The 20,182-nt window shown below is 32.3% G+C and overlaps 2 protein-coding genes across 2 annotated transcripts; both read right to left on the reverse strand.

Annotated features, from left to right (window-relative positions):
• LOC105163238 (protein BIG GRAIN 1-like B) lies at positions 6,352-7,641 on the reverse strand. Its single transcript, XM_011081518.2, has one exon. The coding sequence runs from the start codon at positions 7,639-7,641 to the stop codon at positions 6,352-6,354; it is 1,290 nt and encodes a 429-aa protein (XP_011079820.1).
• On the reverse strand, positions 12,916-17,087 carry LOC105163245 (protein Brevis radix-like 2). The gene is made up of 5 exons (XM_011081529.2): positions 16,448-17,087; positions 15,892-16,268; positions 13,770-13,905; positions 13,143-13,540; positions 12,916-12,994 (listed from the first exon to the last, which is right to left on the reverse strand). Exons 1-5 carry the CDS (start codon positions 16,571-16,573, stop codon positions 12,916-12,918), a joined length of 1,116 nt encoding a protein of 371 aa, XP_011079831.1. The 5' UTR covers positions 16,574-17,087.

Below are 20,182 nucleotides of genomic sequence, written 5' to 3' on the forward strand. Positions count from 1 at the left end.
GGGCACGTCTCCATGCCCAGTCCTCCGTGATGTTCATTAAAGAGCAACCCAGTAAAACTTAAATATTCTCTATTTTGGAGGTCAATTGTGGCATTATCAGATTTGTTGGGAATGAGTTTTAACTGGAGGGCAATTTTGAGAATTGATAAATTCTCACTTGTTTTGTCCCAAATGTGTCAACTAAATATAAAATTAGTTTTACGCCAAATTTTGGCAATACAAGTAAACAAGATATAGTGTGCCAATCCAATCTCGTTTCATATTTTATCTATTGTTAATCTGTTCTGGCTTAATTTCATCTTTCAAAGTAAACGAGTCCAGAAGGTAATAAAAATTTCTCATATAACAATATCATAAAATAAAGATTAAATTACGTCAAACTCCCATAAAGTTTGATACAATTAATATAATTCGTTGTTGAGAAATTATTGATATTTTCTTGATAATAAATAACATTCGTTCAACAATTGAATTATTTCATTGGTTTTTGTTAGGATTTCATCCAAATTTTATCTTGCATTTACCAAAATACCCTTTTGATCATGAATTATAATTTTATGTATTTAAGTATTCTTTTGTAATAACATCCCTTCATTAAATTTTCACATTTTTTATAATGTTCCTCCAACATCATATACTTTAATATATTTCTTACAAAAAATAAAATTTCAATAAGGGTAAAATAGATATTTTCACTTTATCATCCAAGAGTTACATAATTATACTACATATCTGAATATCAATAATTTTTGCAAATTACAAAAAAATCTATAATTATATAAAATATCATGAAAGGTTGATCTTTACTCTAAAATAAAAAAATAATGACATGGGCCCGGACTTAGACCTATCCAGAAATGACAGACCACAATTTGGGAGAGTTAATAGTTGAAATGTTGCAAGGACAATATATACAGTTGAAAGAGTCTAGTGCTATCACATGTGTGAATGGCAGATCATATGTGTGGGGGTTTGCCAGTGAGTTTGGGGCAGGGTTTACTTAATGAGGGTAGGACCCATTGGGCTTCGCACGCGTATCCCCCGACAGGCCTCGAACATTATGAGCCAGCCCATCACATGTTACCCAATATATATGGGCCTCCAATAGTTTTTCATTTGAAAGCTCCAGGTCATGGGTGGAGCCTACCATACCCTATTGGGGCCCATGCTGCTCACTGAACTTAATTTGTTCATATTCCCTCCAAAACCTTCTTTCAAGTTGTACAATGCTGGTAATGATTCAAGGTCAAATTGGTTCTTTCCTTTTAGTGGCTAATGACTCAAACCTTTGTTACCATTTTCTGACAAGTTTTTTCTCAAAGTATGAAAAAGGGGTGTCATGAAATAATTATTTGTCTATGTTGATTGGTTTTACTCGATATCTCAAATCAACTTTTATCGGTTATGGACTCATCAATACTTATACAATCTTAAGAGGGACTCGACTACTATATCTTCTCCGTACATTAGAAGAGTATGTATATGTGCATATATGTGTGTATTTGTGTCATGAAAGGTACAAATTGATCGTTTAAAATTTCGGGACTAATTTGACTTTGACACAAAAATGATAGACTAGAGACGAAATTCATATCATGATCTTTTATGTTTCTTGCTATTATTTCATAAAATTGTAAACTAGGGTTGGTGCTGTCATATGGTTACTTTAATTTAAAAGGGCAATTTGCAGAAACATTAATTATTATTTAAAAATATTTTGAGGAAAGAAATTAAGAATGAGAGCAATAAATAGAGACAGATAGAAGTATTAAATCTGGTTCGTGCATTGTGGTAGTGGAGTAGAAGAAAAGACATCACCATATATATATATATTAACACAACAAAAAATTGTCCCCTCCCAACAACATAGAATCTTCAACTCTTTGGAGTATAATAAAGACAAAACAGAAGATTAACCAAATCACCAACAAAAGATGTGAAAAATGGTGAACATGAGTCAGATTGGTGGCTCTCTCTCTTGAATAGACAACAAACTGTATGTGTTATTGTCTGAAGATAGATCCCTTCTTGTACCCTTATAGAATGGCAATTTGGAGGATGAGTTAATATAAACCATTAACACACCCGGACAAAATAAAGTATAATGGGACAAAAGGGTTTCTTTTTTCTTATTTTTGGAGTGGGGGGCTTCAAAATTCAATAATTAGAGCTGGACACCATTGTGCATGGTAGGTATGTAGCTATTCCAGCCATGGACTCATTGTCCTCAAAATTGTCACATCTCATATTGGATTCTCATAACTTAATGATCATGCTATCTGAGATACATATATATATATATATACATGCATGGTAATATGCAAGAACATTGTTGATAGTATTTATAGGGTTAGTTTTTAATATGACATGCGATTTAATTTAAAATCGTATGTACGATATACAATAAGGGATCATCAGATTTTTTGGCCTTGACAACAACTCTCTGATGCGTATAAATAGAAAAATAGTATTGTAAAAACGAATAAAAGTCCCGTACTTACTGAATATCTATTGGGATGTTTATTTATTAGTCTTCTCTTAGACCATATATGAATGTCGTGTAATAACAAACTCCATCAATTGAAATTGTTTATATATTAGCCTTTCCCTTGGACCAAGTGCATCAATATTGTCCTGTAATAACAAACTCCATCAATTAATCTATGAATCAACAGTTTGATGGACTTGTTGAGAGTGCAAATGAACCTAACCCTAATAAAAATGTGGAAATTCTTGATATTCATATGTATTTCTTAAATTATTCGGAATTTTTATGTAAATTCCTTGTTAAAATACTATACCCCACATATACATACATATCCACATCATTCAGATTGCAACTAGACTAGGTACCTAGCTAATTACATTAATATCAGAGCAATAACAAATTAAATTAATACCTATAACAAAATATTACTTACTTTTGTACATTAAATAATAGGTATGCTTTGAGTTATTTATAACATAGAGTATTAGTACTTTTGAACATGAGCTACAGCCACCTTAACTTTGGTCCTTCACTTGTGGGACAATTCCAATTAAGCCTATATGAGAGTTTAGAACATAGGATGCATAGCCTTTTCTTTTCATTTAGTTCAAGATTAGTACAACCTTTTTTTTTACATTAGGTTCTACATTACTATTATTAATAATGTATCTTAGTTGTCATAACTAAATTATTAATTTCAACTCCACTTATGATTCTCATGTGGCCCTCATTTCATTTTGAGTTCCTTATTCACTTTTTTATGAGTGAAATAAGACAAAATTACTTGGAGTATGATGGATTTTTTTAATTAATTATGCGTAATTGATGGGAAGTTTTACGTGATTTGATTAAAGAAATCGTTGGTTACATTCTTGAAGATGAATGTGTCATCAAACTTCAAAAGTATTTTTTGGCAAAATGTGTCCTCAAATTCCAAAATGTACATAATTAATGGACCAAATTCTGTATTTCATTTTTTAAATAACTAAAAATAGCAAACACATATAATTTAAAAAAAAGAAAAAATTACAATAGAGTGGTGTTGTCCCAAGAGAGACACATGTTCAAAAAAGATATTATCTATATCTATACTATATAAAAAAGGAAAGACCATTTTTACTCAATAAACCGTTGTAACTTATACTGCCGCACCGATTTTTTATAAAGTCGAAAATTCCCTTGAACTAATAATATAGCTAACTTATTCAAGTATTCAAATTTTATTTTAATTGATGAATTAATTTTCTTTTTCTTTTTCTTTTCTTTCTTTCTTGTTTTTTTTTAAATGTAATAGATTGGTTTATATAATTTACTCTTGTATAATATAGTTTAAAATATGAAAAATTATTTATTATATGCACGTAGAAACAAATTAATAAGGCCTAGTTTAAGTTTTGTAGATAATCAAATGTTATATAGCAAAGTGTGTGAAAGAGCAAATGATGTCACGGGTTCGAGTAGCACCAAATGTACGTGTATTTATTACACTTTGTGTATATTTATTATAATTTTTTTCTTATATTGATGTATTCATCGAGCCTATATATTGTTTAATTTATTAAAATTTGATGTAATTATATAATTATCGTTTAATAAATTTCTATTAAAGTAAAAAAAAAATCAAAAAATGAGGAAGATGAGTGATGGTCCAATTTCCCTTTAGCATTATCATTCTCATCATCTGCTAACTAATTTGCCCAACCAACAAAAGAGATCTGACCATAGATTTCATGTCCCAACCTTTTGGGGACCAAAATCAATTATTTCTTTATTTAATTCCCTTCTTTATTACCTTAAGAAAATTCCTTAACTCACCTTCTTTTACCACTAAAAGATAAAATTCCTGAAATAATTATATCTATATTTACAGCAGATAAACAATTATTAAAATAAACTAATTAATATCCATATATAAATAAAATTGATAATTGACATGTTGATTGATATATTTATTCTTACTAAAATTCATGATACAATTATAATCAAGCCATTCAAAAAATAAAACAAATAATAATTGTATGTCGTCTCTAAGTTTAATATTTTTTTGGGATAATTATAATCCCCTCCTCTGAGGTTTGAAAAATTATATCTAGTATCCTAATGTTTGATTTCGTTTAACAACTAAGTTCCTCTATTATTCAAATTTATCGAATTTATTGATATTAACGAAAAAAATCTATGTTTACCACTGATTGACTTCTTACTAATTTATTGCATGTCAAATAAATATTTTTATGATCAAATTATCTTCATACGTCTTCACATATTACTGCATGTGAGGAAGTATATCTTCATCATTATAAGGGTAGTTTAGTCATAAAAAAATTATTTGACTTGTAATAAGTAAGTAATAAATCAATCAAGTGTAAATATCGATTTTTATTTAGGTCATTTGTTAATATCAACAAATATGGTGAATTTTTGACTAATTGAGGGATTTATTTATTATATTGAAGTAAACTTAAAAAATATTAAATATAATTTTTTAAACCACATGAAATTTACGCGTAATTACACCAACTTGATGTGAGGTTTTTACAAGAAATAAATGCAATTAATTGAACTTCAATAGGTGGCACCACTAATTGTACAATAAATCAATAGGTTCATTGAAAAATGCCAACTCCTTTGGCAGATATTTATGGTGAATTTAAAAATGTACCTCCCAAGATTTTTTATTTTCTTTTTAAAAAAAAGGACCCTACAATTTGTGAATTCAAGAAAGAGCAAAGAGTTGATTGGATTGATGAGTTGATATATATATATATAGATTTTGCCTTTGCTTTGATCTCACCTCATCATCATCATCATACTTTCACATTCACAATCTTTACCTTTAACTTTTTCCCCTATGTTTCATCATTCTACTCCTCCTTCTTTCTTTTTATTTTTTTTAATTCCGTCCTCGTCCCACATCGAGAGAAAAATTAAATAGCTGGAGGTACAATCTTAATTAATATCATCTCACAATTATTCCTACATAAAAATATTAATGCATAATAAATAAACAATTTACTGAAAAATTAATTAGTGTTAGAGGTTGATGGATGGAAACTGGAAAGTACGAATCTACTTTTTTCTGCAAATCATGCAGGAATTTTTTTGCTATAAAATTAACATAGAACATCTTTTTGCACATAAATTAACCCCTTTTTCTTTTTAGTTAAATTCTTGCCAATTCAAATAGTGAGTTTTCAGTATACCATAAATGACTAAGGTTTAAAAATTATGGTAAAATCAATACTATTAGTCACTGTTAAATAAAATCAAAGCAAAAAACTTAAATTTTTATCACGATTAATCAGTATTCGCTATATTTTTTGTCATAATCAAAATATTTGTCATGATTTTTTGTCATGACTAATATTTTAGCCACACCTGCAAAAATAACGGCTAAAGACTGTTGTGAAATCGTGGATGATCTGTATTTTTCACGATTTTCTTCTTTTAGCTGTAGTAATTAACTGTAGTGAAAATTCATATTTTTTCTATTGTTAATTAATATTTTATATAAATAAATTGATCTTAAATATGTATGAGTAGAAAAGTTTTCATATAACTAATTGCTTAATAAAGACAATTATTTATAAAAAAAATAAGTAAAATAAGAGTATTATAGAAAATCTAAATTTTGTCTACTAAAGTAGTTATTTTGAGGTCTAATTATATAACAAGACTTTTTGCATTTAAATTGACACCCAATATTAATCTCACTATGCAGTATCTATAAGAATATTACAATGACTACGAAATGATTGCAAAATAAAAATATTAATTTTTTTTATCTAAATTCCAGATAAATATTTTTTTTGAAAAGATTACAAATACACACTAATTTTATTTTATTATTTTTTCTTGAATTATTACAAAATCAAACGACTAGCAATGGCTCGATTAGTATCAAGGTAGGTAGTTTCATACACCGGTAATTCTTCTCTATACCTTTCCATTCCAATGGCAGAAAGATTATCCAACTCAAACAAATCTGAACTTGCGTCGCTTGCTGCATCGAAATCATCGTCTTCTTCATCGAAATCCTGATCAAACCCTTGATTTTCGACGTGGGATTTCCTCAAATGATCAAATGGGAGTTCAAATTCACGTTTGTTCTGATAATTCATCAGAAAATCTCTGGCAGCTTCCTCCGCTCGACGATTTTTCTCCAGTATATGGCGCATAAGGTCTTCGTTAATGGCGGTTTTGATGCTATGAATGTTGTTGTTTTCGTTTTCTTGGTGTAAGTATTTGTGCCCACATGGCTGGCAGTCTTCGTCGACGATTACGCTCACCGGGAAGAACCTCACCGACCTCTTCGCGCCGCCGGAGGATTTTCCCCTGCACGACGGCGCTTTGCTGAGGCACGATCTGGAGAACGAGGAAGCCGATGAACACGTCGATGCGTTGGTCGATTTCCGCGTCGACGGAGAATCATCGCCTCCACCGGCGGGGACTTTGGGTTTCTTCAAGTTCCCGGCCGTGAAAAGAGAGTTTAGAAATCCGGCCAGCTTGCCGCCGGGAGAAATCGGCTGCTTTACTCTCTTCAAATCGCCGTAGATTTTCAGCGCCCGCGATTTTGTCTTCAGGAATCCGCCTTCACGCTTCTCCTTCTCCTCTAATTGATCGCCAAAACCTCGTCCATTAGCTTCGGAATCGCGACGGTTTTCCCCGTGCTTCTCCTTTTCAAACCCAGACCCTCCAGTGCGAACCGGCTTCGGCCTCTGAATCGGCAACGATTCCGCCTCCGAGGAGGAGAAGAAACCGCCAGGGCTGGAATCCGAAGAGCTGGAGCTCAAATTCTCCCGATCTCTCCGCGATTTCTTCACCTGCACATCAGCGGCGGATTTTCTCCCAACGGCGACTTTTTCAGTTACCTTCTTCTCCATCCATTTGTCGACCATGCAAGCCCGCTGGAAGGTCGCCATTTCCTCCTCACTTGCGAACACAGCGCGCACGTTAACATCACGCCGAATCTTCCTCGTGGGCTCCTTGCAAAATCCCATATCTTCTTGATCTCCCCTGTCAATGGAGCGATAAATCGCATCAAGCAGGGTGGAGGAGAAGGAGGGCTGGGTGGAGGTGGAGGTGGAGCTGAAGCGGGAAGGATGGTGGTGGTGTGGGGTGGTTTCAGTACACCTTGTATCATGATCCACCATCGTTGTGTGTACTTATAGTAGAAGAGAAGGTGTGTGGGGTGGGGGATTTGGGAAGACAAGGAATGATACTAGGAAAGGTTAAGTGTCTGGTTTGAGAGGGTCAAGAGAGCAGCAGGAACAGAGATGATGATGATGATGGTGATGGAGTAGGTGTCAGACTCAGAGGATGTGTTGGTGTGCATGGTTTCTTGGCATGCATGAGTGACAGACATTAGTACTCATTTGCTGTGGGGAGCTGCTTCTGATTATGGCAGAGAGGGGCGGTAATGAAAGCAAGAAAGCACGCCTCTGTGTGAGAGAGAGAGAGAGAGAGAGAGAGAGAGAGAGAAAGAGAGGGATTTTCTGTTGTTTTGTGTGCTGGGGTTGTGCTTTATATTACGGTTGGCTGCGGCTGCAGTCGACAATTCTATGACACGGTAATGTGAGTGTATGTATGTAGAATTTCATAAAATAAAATTTTATGTTATTTTAAATTGTGTATTTTACATCCAGTTATATGAATACCTTATGCTAATAAAAATGGAATGGTCTAAAAAAAATTCAAATGGTTCAGGAAAATAAGAATAAAAAGATTATAAGAATTTAAAGGAATATAAAATTGAAGGTGTCCTCGAGAAACTAGTTCACCTAAGGACCTAAAGTACCTTTGGACTAGTTTGAGTAGAGCATTAGGAAATTCAGAAGCTGATGCTCCCACAAAATAAATTAATCAAAAGAAATCCAATCGGATCAAATCCAAAAAGACTCATATTCAAGAGAATCTAACGAGCCCATTAGAAAGCTTAGGACTTAAAATTCCTCGGTCATAGTCAAAGCACATTTCATATGGCATCCACAAATAATTTAAATGACATCTATATATAGAATCTCCGAAGGCACACCTCATATAATTAGATAAGGACCCGCCACCTCAGCGGGCCACACATGGCACCCCCAACTGAAAGTAACTTTTAATCTTTGTACTCTAATTAGGAGAAGACGTCTTCTCAACCACCCCCGAAGATCATGGATCCTCCAACCGCTTGGAGATGACCTCCACTAAATCCAAGAAAAATTCAACCTTATTTAACCATTTTGAGATAAGTATTCATAAAATTCATGAAAAATTCAATTTTATCTAATGGGTTGACGGTTGTCTGTAAATAGAGAACTCCCTAATTGGAGAAGCCATGTTTTGAACTTGATATTACAAGTTTTTACTTCATGCTATAATTTCAACTTAAAGGAATACTTTAGTTTCGCACTTAGAGTTTCACACTTTGAACTTCAATGTCAAGCTTTCCATTGTACACAAAATACGAGGAATAAGATTCTTATAAATTTTATTCGAGTAGACTCTTTTATTTTCTAGCACTTTATCTCATTCCTATCTACCCCAACTAGACCAAAGTTTTATTTTTTTGCTCGCATCAATACCGGTACTCATAAAGTTATTAAATATTTTAAATTTAGTATATTTATAATTTTGTATATTTTACTATACATATACAAGCTCAATCTAATTTGTAAAATACGCAATATCTTATGAAGAAGTTATACGTTATGAGTATCTAGATATATAACAACATAAAATATAAAATATGTAAAAAAATTTAATAATCGTATAAAAAAATATAAAGATTATAATCTTATAGAGTTCTATAAGATTGTTTACTAATGATAAATTTATATTTTGGGAACAAGATTAATTTTAATTAAAAAATTATAATAATTCAAATTTTTTATAGAAAAATAATTGTAACAAACATATAAATAGCGGACTAAATGATGTGGGCATTTTTACTCTGAAAACTATGCCAATGTTATTAGGGGATATTTGTTACTTTTTATATTTTAGAGTGATGAATGCAATTATAAGTATACTTCATGTGGAAAGTGTATTTATCCCTTTTTCCAATGGAGAGATTCTATCAGTCTATGTAACTTTCAAAGTTGACAGTTTTAGGTGTTATGTCTTTTAAATAATTATGTACAAAATACATATCATTTATATATTTAAAAAAAAAATCTTTCAATTAAATAAATTACAAAAATAGTATTATTTTATAATAAAAAATTGAGTAATTACATGTGAATTTTATTTTTTTTAAAAAAATAGAGTTAGGTTAGAGAAATTTCATATTGACATATGTATCATTTATTTAACTCAATATGTTTTATATTGAATGTAACATTTGAAAGACTCCCAAAGTTTGGGTCCGATGTGTATATATATATATACACACACTTTCTCATATATAATGATAATTATTTCATATAATTTCGTACATATATATAAAGATACAATTAATTAAAAATTATTGTTAAAATAGACAAAAAAAAAAAAAGAATAGAGATAGTGAAATTCAAATCTAACATTTTTCTGAAATCGAAAGTGTCGATCGAGACTTCAACTTTACTATTAAGACAAGACTGAATTGACAAATTAATTGCTTATTGTTAGTAAGTATAAATCTTGAATTTCAAGTAAAGGAAATAATTATAATTATACAAATATATATATATATATAGAATTGATCATAATTAATTATAACGAAATCACCAAACAAATATTCCAAAAAATAATAGTTCATAAATGTGCAAGCACGTGCACAAGATGTAGTAGTGTAAACGAAATGACTACAATTGATATATATTTTTTTTTTATTCCAACAATATTATTATAAAAATTGAAATATATATATATATAGATAGCTGAAGATATGCTTTATAACACACTATGATTCTATCAAAATAATTATGTTTATGTATATATGTAGGGGTAATATGTGTATATGAGTATGTAGTTTGTGATTAATTAGTTTAATGTATATAATATAGATATATATATTTTATACACATGTATGTGTGAGCGTGTACGTATGTATGTCTGTACACGTGTACATATATAAAAATAAAGGTAATTATTATTATATATAGGGAAATGGAGGGTTTGATTTGATGAAGTTCAAGAACGAAATAAAAAGTTAAAAAAAAAATGTGGAAAAAAGTGAGTTGTGATGAGATTACACTAAATATTCACTAATTATGTATATATGGCCCATATTTATATATGCGGTGGGAAATAATGTGATGCAATGTGATTGTGACCTAAGTCGGGCTAAAAATGATAGCATAGAAACACACACACACACGCACGTAGTGATCAAGAAAATAATCATTTCTTTTAGAGATAAATTATATTGGTATTCTTAAAATTATGTCCAAATATACAAATATTTTATGTCTTACAAAATTATAGGTATGTTTTGTGAGGTGTGTTTATGTAAGCTTTTGTCTTTCAATCTCAAAAAATGTATTTATAATTTTAAAAATGATTTATATAAGAGTTTATATATTTAGAGTTATTTTCATAAGGGTGTCTATGTAATTTACCCTTTCTTTAAGGGTTCTTTAAGGAAAAATTGTATAACAACTCTATGTATTGCAGTGAAATTGCTGATAACTCCCTTATGATAATTTTATAGCCTAAAACCCCACATATTGTATTAGATTTTCTAATTATAAATATTGAACTTGTATTGCTAGAAACAAATACATCCCAAGTATACGTCACTTGTGTAAAAAATGACTTTTTTCAATCAAAATAAATATTTTAAAAAAACAATAAATAATTATTTTAAATTTATTTTACATTACTAACTGAATATGAAAGCTCATCCCCCCTCAAATTGAGCTTAAGAAATGATCTCGTAGAAATCATGGGTAAAACTCAAGCTTAAGCCTTAAGTTTCTGACAAAATTCAGCTCAAGCTCGACTATTTTACATAAATTATTTTGTGTTGAGATAGATGTAGAAAAGAGTGAGAGGTTTGTCCCACAAAGTGGGCGGAGGCGAACATGGTTGAAAATGATGAATAATGATAAGCACATATATGATGAGATGGGCTAACGAATGCCACGAAGCTTAATTTGGTTAGCCCCTTTCCAACTTTATAATAATAATTCATTCATATGTGTTATATTTTTCCCACTCCCCACCCAATTCAACTAATTTTCAACTGGAGCAAAAGTGGTGAGTCACCAACTTCGAGGAAGGAAAAGAAAAAAAAAATCACCCTTTTTCAGTTTTCCAAAAACCAAAATAGAATAAAAAAAGTATTCCCAACTGTTTTGGGTTATTTTTTAGTTTATTGAGACACGTTTTAAATATTTAAAGGTCAAAATATATTTTTTATAATAAATAAACTACTCTTAAAAGTCATTTTTGGTCTAGCTTGTCTTTGCTTCTCACTATTTTTTGGCATTGTAAAATTCAAACTTCTAAACAAACTATCACTCCTTCAAAAAAACTCCCAAGTGCAAGACAAGTAGCTTCAATTAGTTATGAGATTTGGGTTCACTCGTTCCGCATCCAAAATAAATCTGCACCAACCCTTCAAGATCAGCCTCTCAGATCACACACACACATCCAGAGCTTTAGTTGGAGTTAAAGAGACATAGGAAGGCAAAGTGGGGTTTTGGCAATCCCAAGAAGGAATTTGAGACCACCTTCAACTGCATGCATGTTGAAAGTGTACAAAGTAGAGAATGATCCATGCAAATTAGCACTACAATCAAAAGACAGTCTCTTTATCTTTTGTCCTCTGACAAAAGGGAACCTAAACAGCAAGGCCGTTCTACCGTTCACACGCCAACAACGGCTTTTGAAAGAAGAACAATAAAGGCGTTTGAAAGAAGAACAATAAAGTAAAGAGATGATCGATCAAGGGAACAGTAGAAGAGTCTAAATATAGAAACAAAAGTCGAACCAGCTGGGTGTGATCCAAGGGAAAACAAATGGCTTGCATGTTTCTTTTTCTAAAGTGACAAAAGCTCTGTTCTCATTTCTTATCCCCAGCTTATCCATTGGCTTTTTAGCCTTTGCTTTTCCTTTGCAATGTTTCTTAAGTGGTGAACAGAGAGTATCGTCATTAGTTCGGTCTATAAACTTCAGAGAACTTTGATATATTCTATCTAGACATGAACAAAAGCACTCGAATTTGTATATGGTTTGAGTTATATGGTGGGAGGACTACCAGCAACCCCAAGTACTAAGATTATCTGCATTGAGATAAATACAGTAGACATATTGCAACAAAACTTAATGCATTGATTGGAAAGGCAGAATTCTTCACATTTAATAGTGACAGAAAGAAAGGCAGATTGTAAGCAATTACCAGGGAAGCAGACAAGCCTAACTGACTAGCGGCTGAAACTTTCAGACAGACATGTTGAGAAAATGCAGCAGCATGGATCATTAACAGAAGGCTCTATGTAAAAGAATCAAAGAAATCACAAGTACTGTTGTTGAATCCTTGCTCTGTTCTCTTCCCACCACAACCTTGCTTGCATTTCTCCAAACCTTTCTCGGCTGCATTCATCATTTCCAAGTCAGACTCGAGAAATAGTGTCTCGAATTATGGAAACTTAAATACTGTATGGGTAGAAATTCACAGCTAATAGGTTCTATACAATACAAGTATAGAGTAAAACAAACAATACTCGAAAGAATCACTCACCTGAACCGCACTCTTCTAAGCTCCCGAGCACCCCCTGGCAATGCTCTGACAGTAATGTAGACTCCAGGCTCATCTTGCTCAACCCACTCAGTTTCTAAATCACTAGCATTGCTCACTGAAAGCTCTCCAGAGTGGTCAATCTCCCTTGAAGAACTTGACCGGGCAGAAGCATCAATCGATGATGTCTCAGTTTTTGCAGCACTGATGCTGGAGAGTTTTGGTGTTGAATTAAGGCCACCTGAATCATAGTAGTGACGAGATTGCATTGGGCGATGTTCAAGCAAGTCTGATGATGAGTAGCCGACTCCAATTGGACGATGGAAATGGCGAGGAAGGCGCTCCTTGCTCAATGGAGGCGTCACAGGAGGGCTGTCCTCAGCTGATTCAAGTTTTGAGTTCTAAGAGAAAAGGATCACTTAGTTAACTATTTGCAAATCCCACAGAAAAATAGTTTCACGGTGCATCACACAAGAAAACTTTGTTCGGGTCTCTAGTCAATTTACATCACCAGCATCCAAAGACTGCAAGTATTAGACTAAAGAAGAAATTTTAAAAAATGGCAGGTTGAGGCAGTTAAAATCCATTAGTACCCATCATCCATGGCACCATAAGCATGACCAAGTTTACCTCATCTTCAGATCGTGGTGGAGTTGGTAGCGACACTGCATGACGATTGAACCTCTGGACGTTGTATAATTCTATTACTTTGTCATAGTTATCCGCCCACCACCGCTGAGCTTGCCACTTGTTAAAGATCTCTCGGCTGTAAAACCATCCATAAGAAGCGAGAAATTAGATCATCTAAAACAAATATTACCAGAATCCGTTCAGAAGCAGATTGCTGCCTGTGAGAAAACTATAAATCAGAATTCCATACATTGCTCGATGTGAGCATACAACAGGGAGAAGCAGTATCAATTATCAAAGTAAGGCACAGGAGACCTGCTGATTAATAAGACCCTCAAATTACAGGACCAACAATTATCTACCAGAAAATTTAACTCTTATTAAGGTTTCATAGTGTATTGTTTTCTCTTTGTCACAAAGGAGGGAAGAAAAGCCAATGGAAGTTGGTGAAAGATTTCCAGCTTCTGAAATCAATAAGCCATGGAATAGGAAGGCAATGCGTTATAAGTTTGTGTATAGCTGACCTCCCCTATTTCATGAGATACAAATGGTGTTCGTAAATGATACTGAAAGCTGGGATATACCAGTAAAGAATATTTGTTGCAAAAAGGATAAGAGAAAGGTGCTGATTGGGATAAAACTTTCACCCTTGTTAGACTAGACAGCAGCTATTAAAATTGCAGGAAAAGCATGATAAGGAACTTAGCACAAGCGGAATGAGGCAATCAACTAAATAGTTGCAGCTCAAAGCCTATAATCAAAATTGTTGATTAACCAGTACCTTACGATGACATTGACGCATTGAAATTCAAAATTTGTCTATACCCCTGAAGAACTACAAGTACAAGGTAATTGTTTCACTTTTTGACTTTGGAGGTTTCATAAGCATTGTACCGTGAATTCATTCAGGATCCTCAACAGATGGTAAAATGGTCAAACAAGATAACTTGAACATAATTGAATAGAACTCAAGTGAAAAAATGTGAAGGAATGGAGATTTATTTCACTGTCAATCAAATCTTTCCAATGTGGCATTAACATCTCAGGTACAAGCAAAATAAAGAATATATATGCTTTGTACAATTGCTGGTCCAGATTGGAAAAAGCATACAAAAACAGCAATACCACAAGTAAAAAAGATAAACCTCTTGGATTGGTTCCTAGTTATGGCCCTGCTAAAATATGGTCACTGTCTTCAGATATTTCTCTCAGAATTCAAGGTCCCAAGAAAAATACCTATTCTTAGTTATTAATGCTAGTAATTAAACTAAGGAGGAAGAGGAAAGACACCAAAAATGAAAATTAGGAGGACCACCAGAATTTGGTTGTCCATGAAATTTCTTTTTCTCTTTCCTTTTTCAATGACATTTCTTTATTTCTTTGCTTTTCCAACCTTAAAATTGTTTCTTATTTCTATTTTCAATTCCCATAACTGACTAGACACATATCCCCATCCAAAATATCTTCAATTACCTGAGATGTGGTTTCATGTGGACAGTGACTAAGCTGAAGGGACTTTTACAAACAAGCAGTCAAGAAGCCAATTGTCCCAAAGTCCCACCACTTTTTATGAGGGGCCACCTTCATAATTTTGGGGGCTAGTGCAACACAGAGTGGCTTCACATGCCCCATTCAATGCAACCCCATTACTGTACCATTAAAAAGACGAAATCCCCCCAACGAATCAAGACAAACAACCCATCAAAATCCACATGCTACAACAAGCTTTTCACCACTCACAAACAAATTATAGCTTTCAGATTTCAGATCAAAAGGGATTTTGCAAGAGAAACTTTTGTTTGGTACAGACTACAGAGTTAGCTTCCAAATTTGCAACCATGAAAATTTCACCCAAAATCATGCACTGATATTGAACAATATGCAGCTGAGACGACAATTTCTAAGCTGCCAGCATAATTTACCTCTCGAATTCTGGACAATCATTCAACCAAAACCAAAATTCTCTTTTTTTCTTAAATACATCTTCTACGATTTTTGGCAAACAAAGAAGCATTCAAATTGAAATAGAGCTAAAACAATGAAAACTAATACTAGTACTCCTAAAGACTAAGAAAATCGACTGACGACAATGCGAATAATAACCGAACCAAGATTCTGTTACCTGAACCGAATCCTCTTGAGATCATTTCCGCCCTGTGGCAATGAAACAAATGTGATTAACACCCCCGGCTCAACCTGTGCAACCCATTCTTTCGGCTCATCTTCCTCCATGAACAAAACAGACTCAGTTCTACTGCTAACCGAAGCGGGGGTGGCCGAGCCACTCGAAAGGGCCTTCAGCTTGGCTTCCAGTTCCTTTCCCCTAAGCCGTGGCTTGGAGTTTGAGATGCCCGTCCTCTGGTACGAGCAGTAGAACCTCTCAGACACCGAACCGGCATCCGAGTCCACATAGGCCCGGCTCCGGTCGTGGCCTGACGAGCCTGAACATGGCTTGCAGTTCTTGTATGCACCCGATGCCTTTACTGCCATGTCCTTGATCTAAACAAACAGAAACCAAGAAAATAATGCGGCAAATTAATATAACTCAAATTTATGTTCCAGAGAACTTTCCGATACAGATAGGTATATTTGCGAAACACAAACGCTATTCGAGAAAATCAAAAACCAAACAAAAACGATGAAAATAGAGGAGAAGAACACTACTACTATATATTTACTTGGGCGGTGAGGGATTTGATGGCTTGCTTAGTGGAAGGAGTGGCGGCGTCTCCACCATCGTCCGGCCGGTCTCGAATAGATCCGGCGGCGTTTAGCTCCTTCGAACAAGCTATACAAGTCAACATACTATAGCCAAAACAAAGAAACAAAAGCCAAATCGAAGGACCACCGAAATTTACAAAGTCGAAATTACAAGAAAAAACAGAGGAAGAAGCAGTTTATTCATCAAGTGGGGCATTTTTTCAGCAGAAAAATCCATTCACACCGGGAGAAGCGGGCGACAAAAGTGAAAGAAAACAGATGAAGAGCAGGAGCAACGGAGGCGGCATGAATGGCGGAAGTACAACCTCACATAGCACAGTTTCGAAAGGATTCAGAAAAAGAAAACAAAGCAGGAAAGAAGATTATCGATTCCATCCCCTCTCTTCAAGTCAGTAGGAAAAAGAGTGAGCAACAAGCACACTCTTTCTCACCATTCTCCCTCCCTCTCTCTCTCTCCATCTCCTCCTCCGTTATCACACACAACACACAGTAACCATGTCTCTAATTGTACTTGAATACATAGGATCAGCAGATCATCAGAGAAGCCGTTGAGATTTGTAGGGTCTGGGAGATGGCAGGAGGCAGTAGGGGAGTGTCAAGTGTGATTTGTTCTTGCTTTTAAACTCATTTTAATAATAAATCAATATAATTACTACAACTCTAATGAAAACCACTTCTCACCTACAAATTATCAATATTCTCTATAATTGTTGTACCCATCATATTATTATTATTATTATTATTATTATTAATTACAATAATTACAGACTATTTTCCTCTTCTTTCTTTAAATTGCAAAAATTTCCCTTCCATAATTAAAAAACTCAAATGCACATTCAAAAAGATTAATTCACTCTGATTTCTTTTTAGTGAAAAAATTAAATTTATATTTAAATTTAATATATTAATTATTTATATCAAATATATATATATATAATAATTAAATTTATATTTAAATTTAATATATTAATTATTTATATCAAATATATATATATATAATTAATTTATTTATTGTTACAGTGAATTAATAATTACTATTAAAATAGATCAATATCCACACATTAAAATTACAATATCTCATGCCAATTACGAAATAGATTGATCACATTTTATGTATTCTTACATATGCATTTCTCTGATTAAGGTACAATTTAAACTAAATTGACAAATATGACACGCAAATACCATAATTAACCAATTTGTGTCATTAATCTATTAATTTAAGCCCATCGCACGTAAATATTATTCGACCCTCAAAGTAGGTCACCCAAAAATAAGACACAAGCTCGTAATATCTCAAATAAATTTTTATCAAGATTTAACTTTTTTTTTTAATAAAAGTCGTGATTAAAGGATTGTATTAATGTCAATAAATTAAATAATATATCAATTCGATAAAAAAATTGTGCATTAGTATAAAATAAAAAATAAATTATAAAAAAATCACATTAAGTGAGACAAATAATAATTACATTATAAACTCATATTAAATGAGACAAATATCCACAATCCTGATGAAATTTGAATTCATAATTTCGAATTTTTTCATGAAACTTCAATCTTAAGTATTAAATTTAGACATCATTGATTATAAAAATTCCGTCTCTATAAAAGGATAAGTTCGTCTTAGCACGTCTGATGTCACTCAATCAAATATATATTCAGACGGGTCGTAACTCATTAAACTCATGCACATATATTAACGTCACACTATTCATCATATTTTTATTTAATAATTGATAATCCACTAAAATATTTATCAAAATAAATGTCACAAAAAAAAATGAATATCTAGCTATCATGAGGAGAGAGCATACGTCCGCCAACGAGGTATTGTTTTAATTGACAAAACTGATGCCTCACAATTAAAAAGTTATAGGTTTCAATCACATAAATTTAAAAATATACCTACTTTTATAATATTTTTTTATAATTTCATATTGATTGAATGTATTTATTAATTTAATTTTTTAATATATTTTAAAATTTATAAATATTAAAAAATATAATAAATAGCATATTATCCTTAAATGCAAAGGTGCATTATGCGTTTGTTTGGATAGAGGGTGTCGTGGAATGTATGTGCGCCGGCCTATATGTTGCTCTAAGACGTCCAACTCCCTAAAAGCAAGCACAATTGTTCTCATCAAGACATGTCAAAATAAAGTGTCATTATGAATGCTTTGCAGGAATTAATAATATTTTTATAGCCACGTTAATTACGCCCTTTTCCGAACATTAGATGTTTGTAATAATTTTATTTTACTTAACAAAAAAGAGTTCTTGAAAAGTGTTTCGGCATATTAAAATTATACAACTTATAAAATAGCAGTAATGGTAATATTTTGAGTAATTAATATAATTGAAACTAAATAGATTCGTTTTTAGTCGAACCAAATGCATTATTATTCAAATTGATTTGAATTATTATGGAACTTAAAAAATTGTATTTAAAATTGATTTGGTAATTAATCGCGCACAAGTAAGTTTTAATCGGATTAAATATAAGTCGAACTCGAGCAATTTGTTATTTTTAAGTATATTTTATAATATTTTTTATTAATTGAGTTAAGCTGAAAAGCTTATTGAACAAAAAGTAGTGGTGCTTTGTGTTAATGAAGTTGACATTTTTTATGGTGTTGTGTAACTTTTTAAAAGGTATGGATGATTTATGTGAATAGACCATAGATCAAGGATGTATATATAATTATCCTAAATATATTTATTAAGTTAAAGAATTAATATAATTATATAGCAACAAGATAAAAATAATTATAATTTAATATAATTTTTTTGTAAAAACTTCAAAATTATTTCTCGATATTTTATTATTAATATTATATTTTGTTACAGTGACTTTTATTACTGTTTCAAAAATTGAAAACGGGTGAAGCGGACAAGGCTGGGAGTTTTTTAAGCCTGCTACTTTTGTTCCCTCACCAACAAAGCGTGAGCAGAAATAAAGGCGCATTTACGGTAATGGGGAAACTTCAAAATAAACATCATATCAATGAATTATTTGCATTTATTAACATATGATTATTGTACTTTAATCCAGGTTGTGATTTGCAAGCATATTATTGTCTTCTCCATCTTATTTAATTTTACAAATGGTATACTCATGATTGGGTTATCTTATCTATTATTATTTGTGTTGATATTAAATTTTTGAAATAAATTATCAATTAAAAGTTCAAAATAAATTAACTAATAATTGAGTTTCAAATTAAAATTTATAATATAGCTTCTTAAAAACATAAAATAATGCCCAAAAATATAAAAAAAGAAGCACACTGGTAAATTAAGCATGTGTTACTAGCAGTTAGATTCTATCAGAGAGAGGATTTCGTGTTGTTTTAGTATTATACAGGGGGTCTTTTGGTTATAAGATACTACAAAGTGATTTGACATGATTTCACTATAATACAAGGGGTGTTATGCAATTTGTCATTTATAATTATATTTTTTAACCTTGTTAAATAAATATTGTATGCTTTAAATATTCCCCGGCAATGCGGGTTATCTCTTTCTCTGTGGGAAAGGGGGCTCTTTGCTATATTTCTCTCTCTCTCGCTAGAACAGTGAATGCTCACTTCCAGCTATTGTGGCAAGCGACCACAATCGACAACCACCTTCTAACATTTCGATTGTCCATTTAGATATGCTTAAACCACTAACATCTTAGTTGTCTT

This window comes from Sesamum indicum, linkage group LG1, assembly GCF_000512975.1.
Source record: "Sesamum indicum cultivar Zhongzhi No. 13 linkage group LG1, S_indicum_v1.0, whole genome shotgun sequence".
NCBI classification, from domain to species: Eukaryota; Viridiplantae; Streptophyta; class Magnoliopsida; order Lamiales; family Pedaliaceae; genus Sesamum; species Sesamum indicum.

Coding starts and splice junctions, on each gene's coding strand:
- LOC105163238 (XM_011081518.2), bottom strand. CDS start 7,641: ATGGTGGATCATGATACAAGGTGTACTGAAACCACCCCACACCACCAC.
- LOC105163245 (XM_011081529.2), bottom strand. CDS start 16,573: ATGTTGACTTGTATAGCTTGTTCGAAGGAGCTAAACGCCGCCGGATCT. Junction 16,269..16,447: donor TCAAATCCCTCACCGCCCAA/GTAAATATATAG, acceptor CTGTTTGTTTAG/ATCAAGGACATGGCAGTAAA. Junction 13,541..13,769: donor CACCACGATCTGAAGATGAG/GTAAACTTGGTC, acceptor CTTTTCTCTTAG/AACTCAAAACTTGAATCAGC.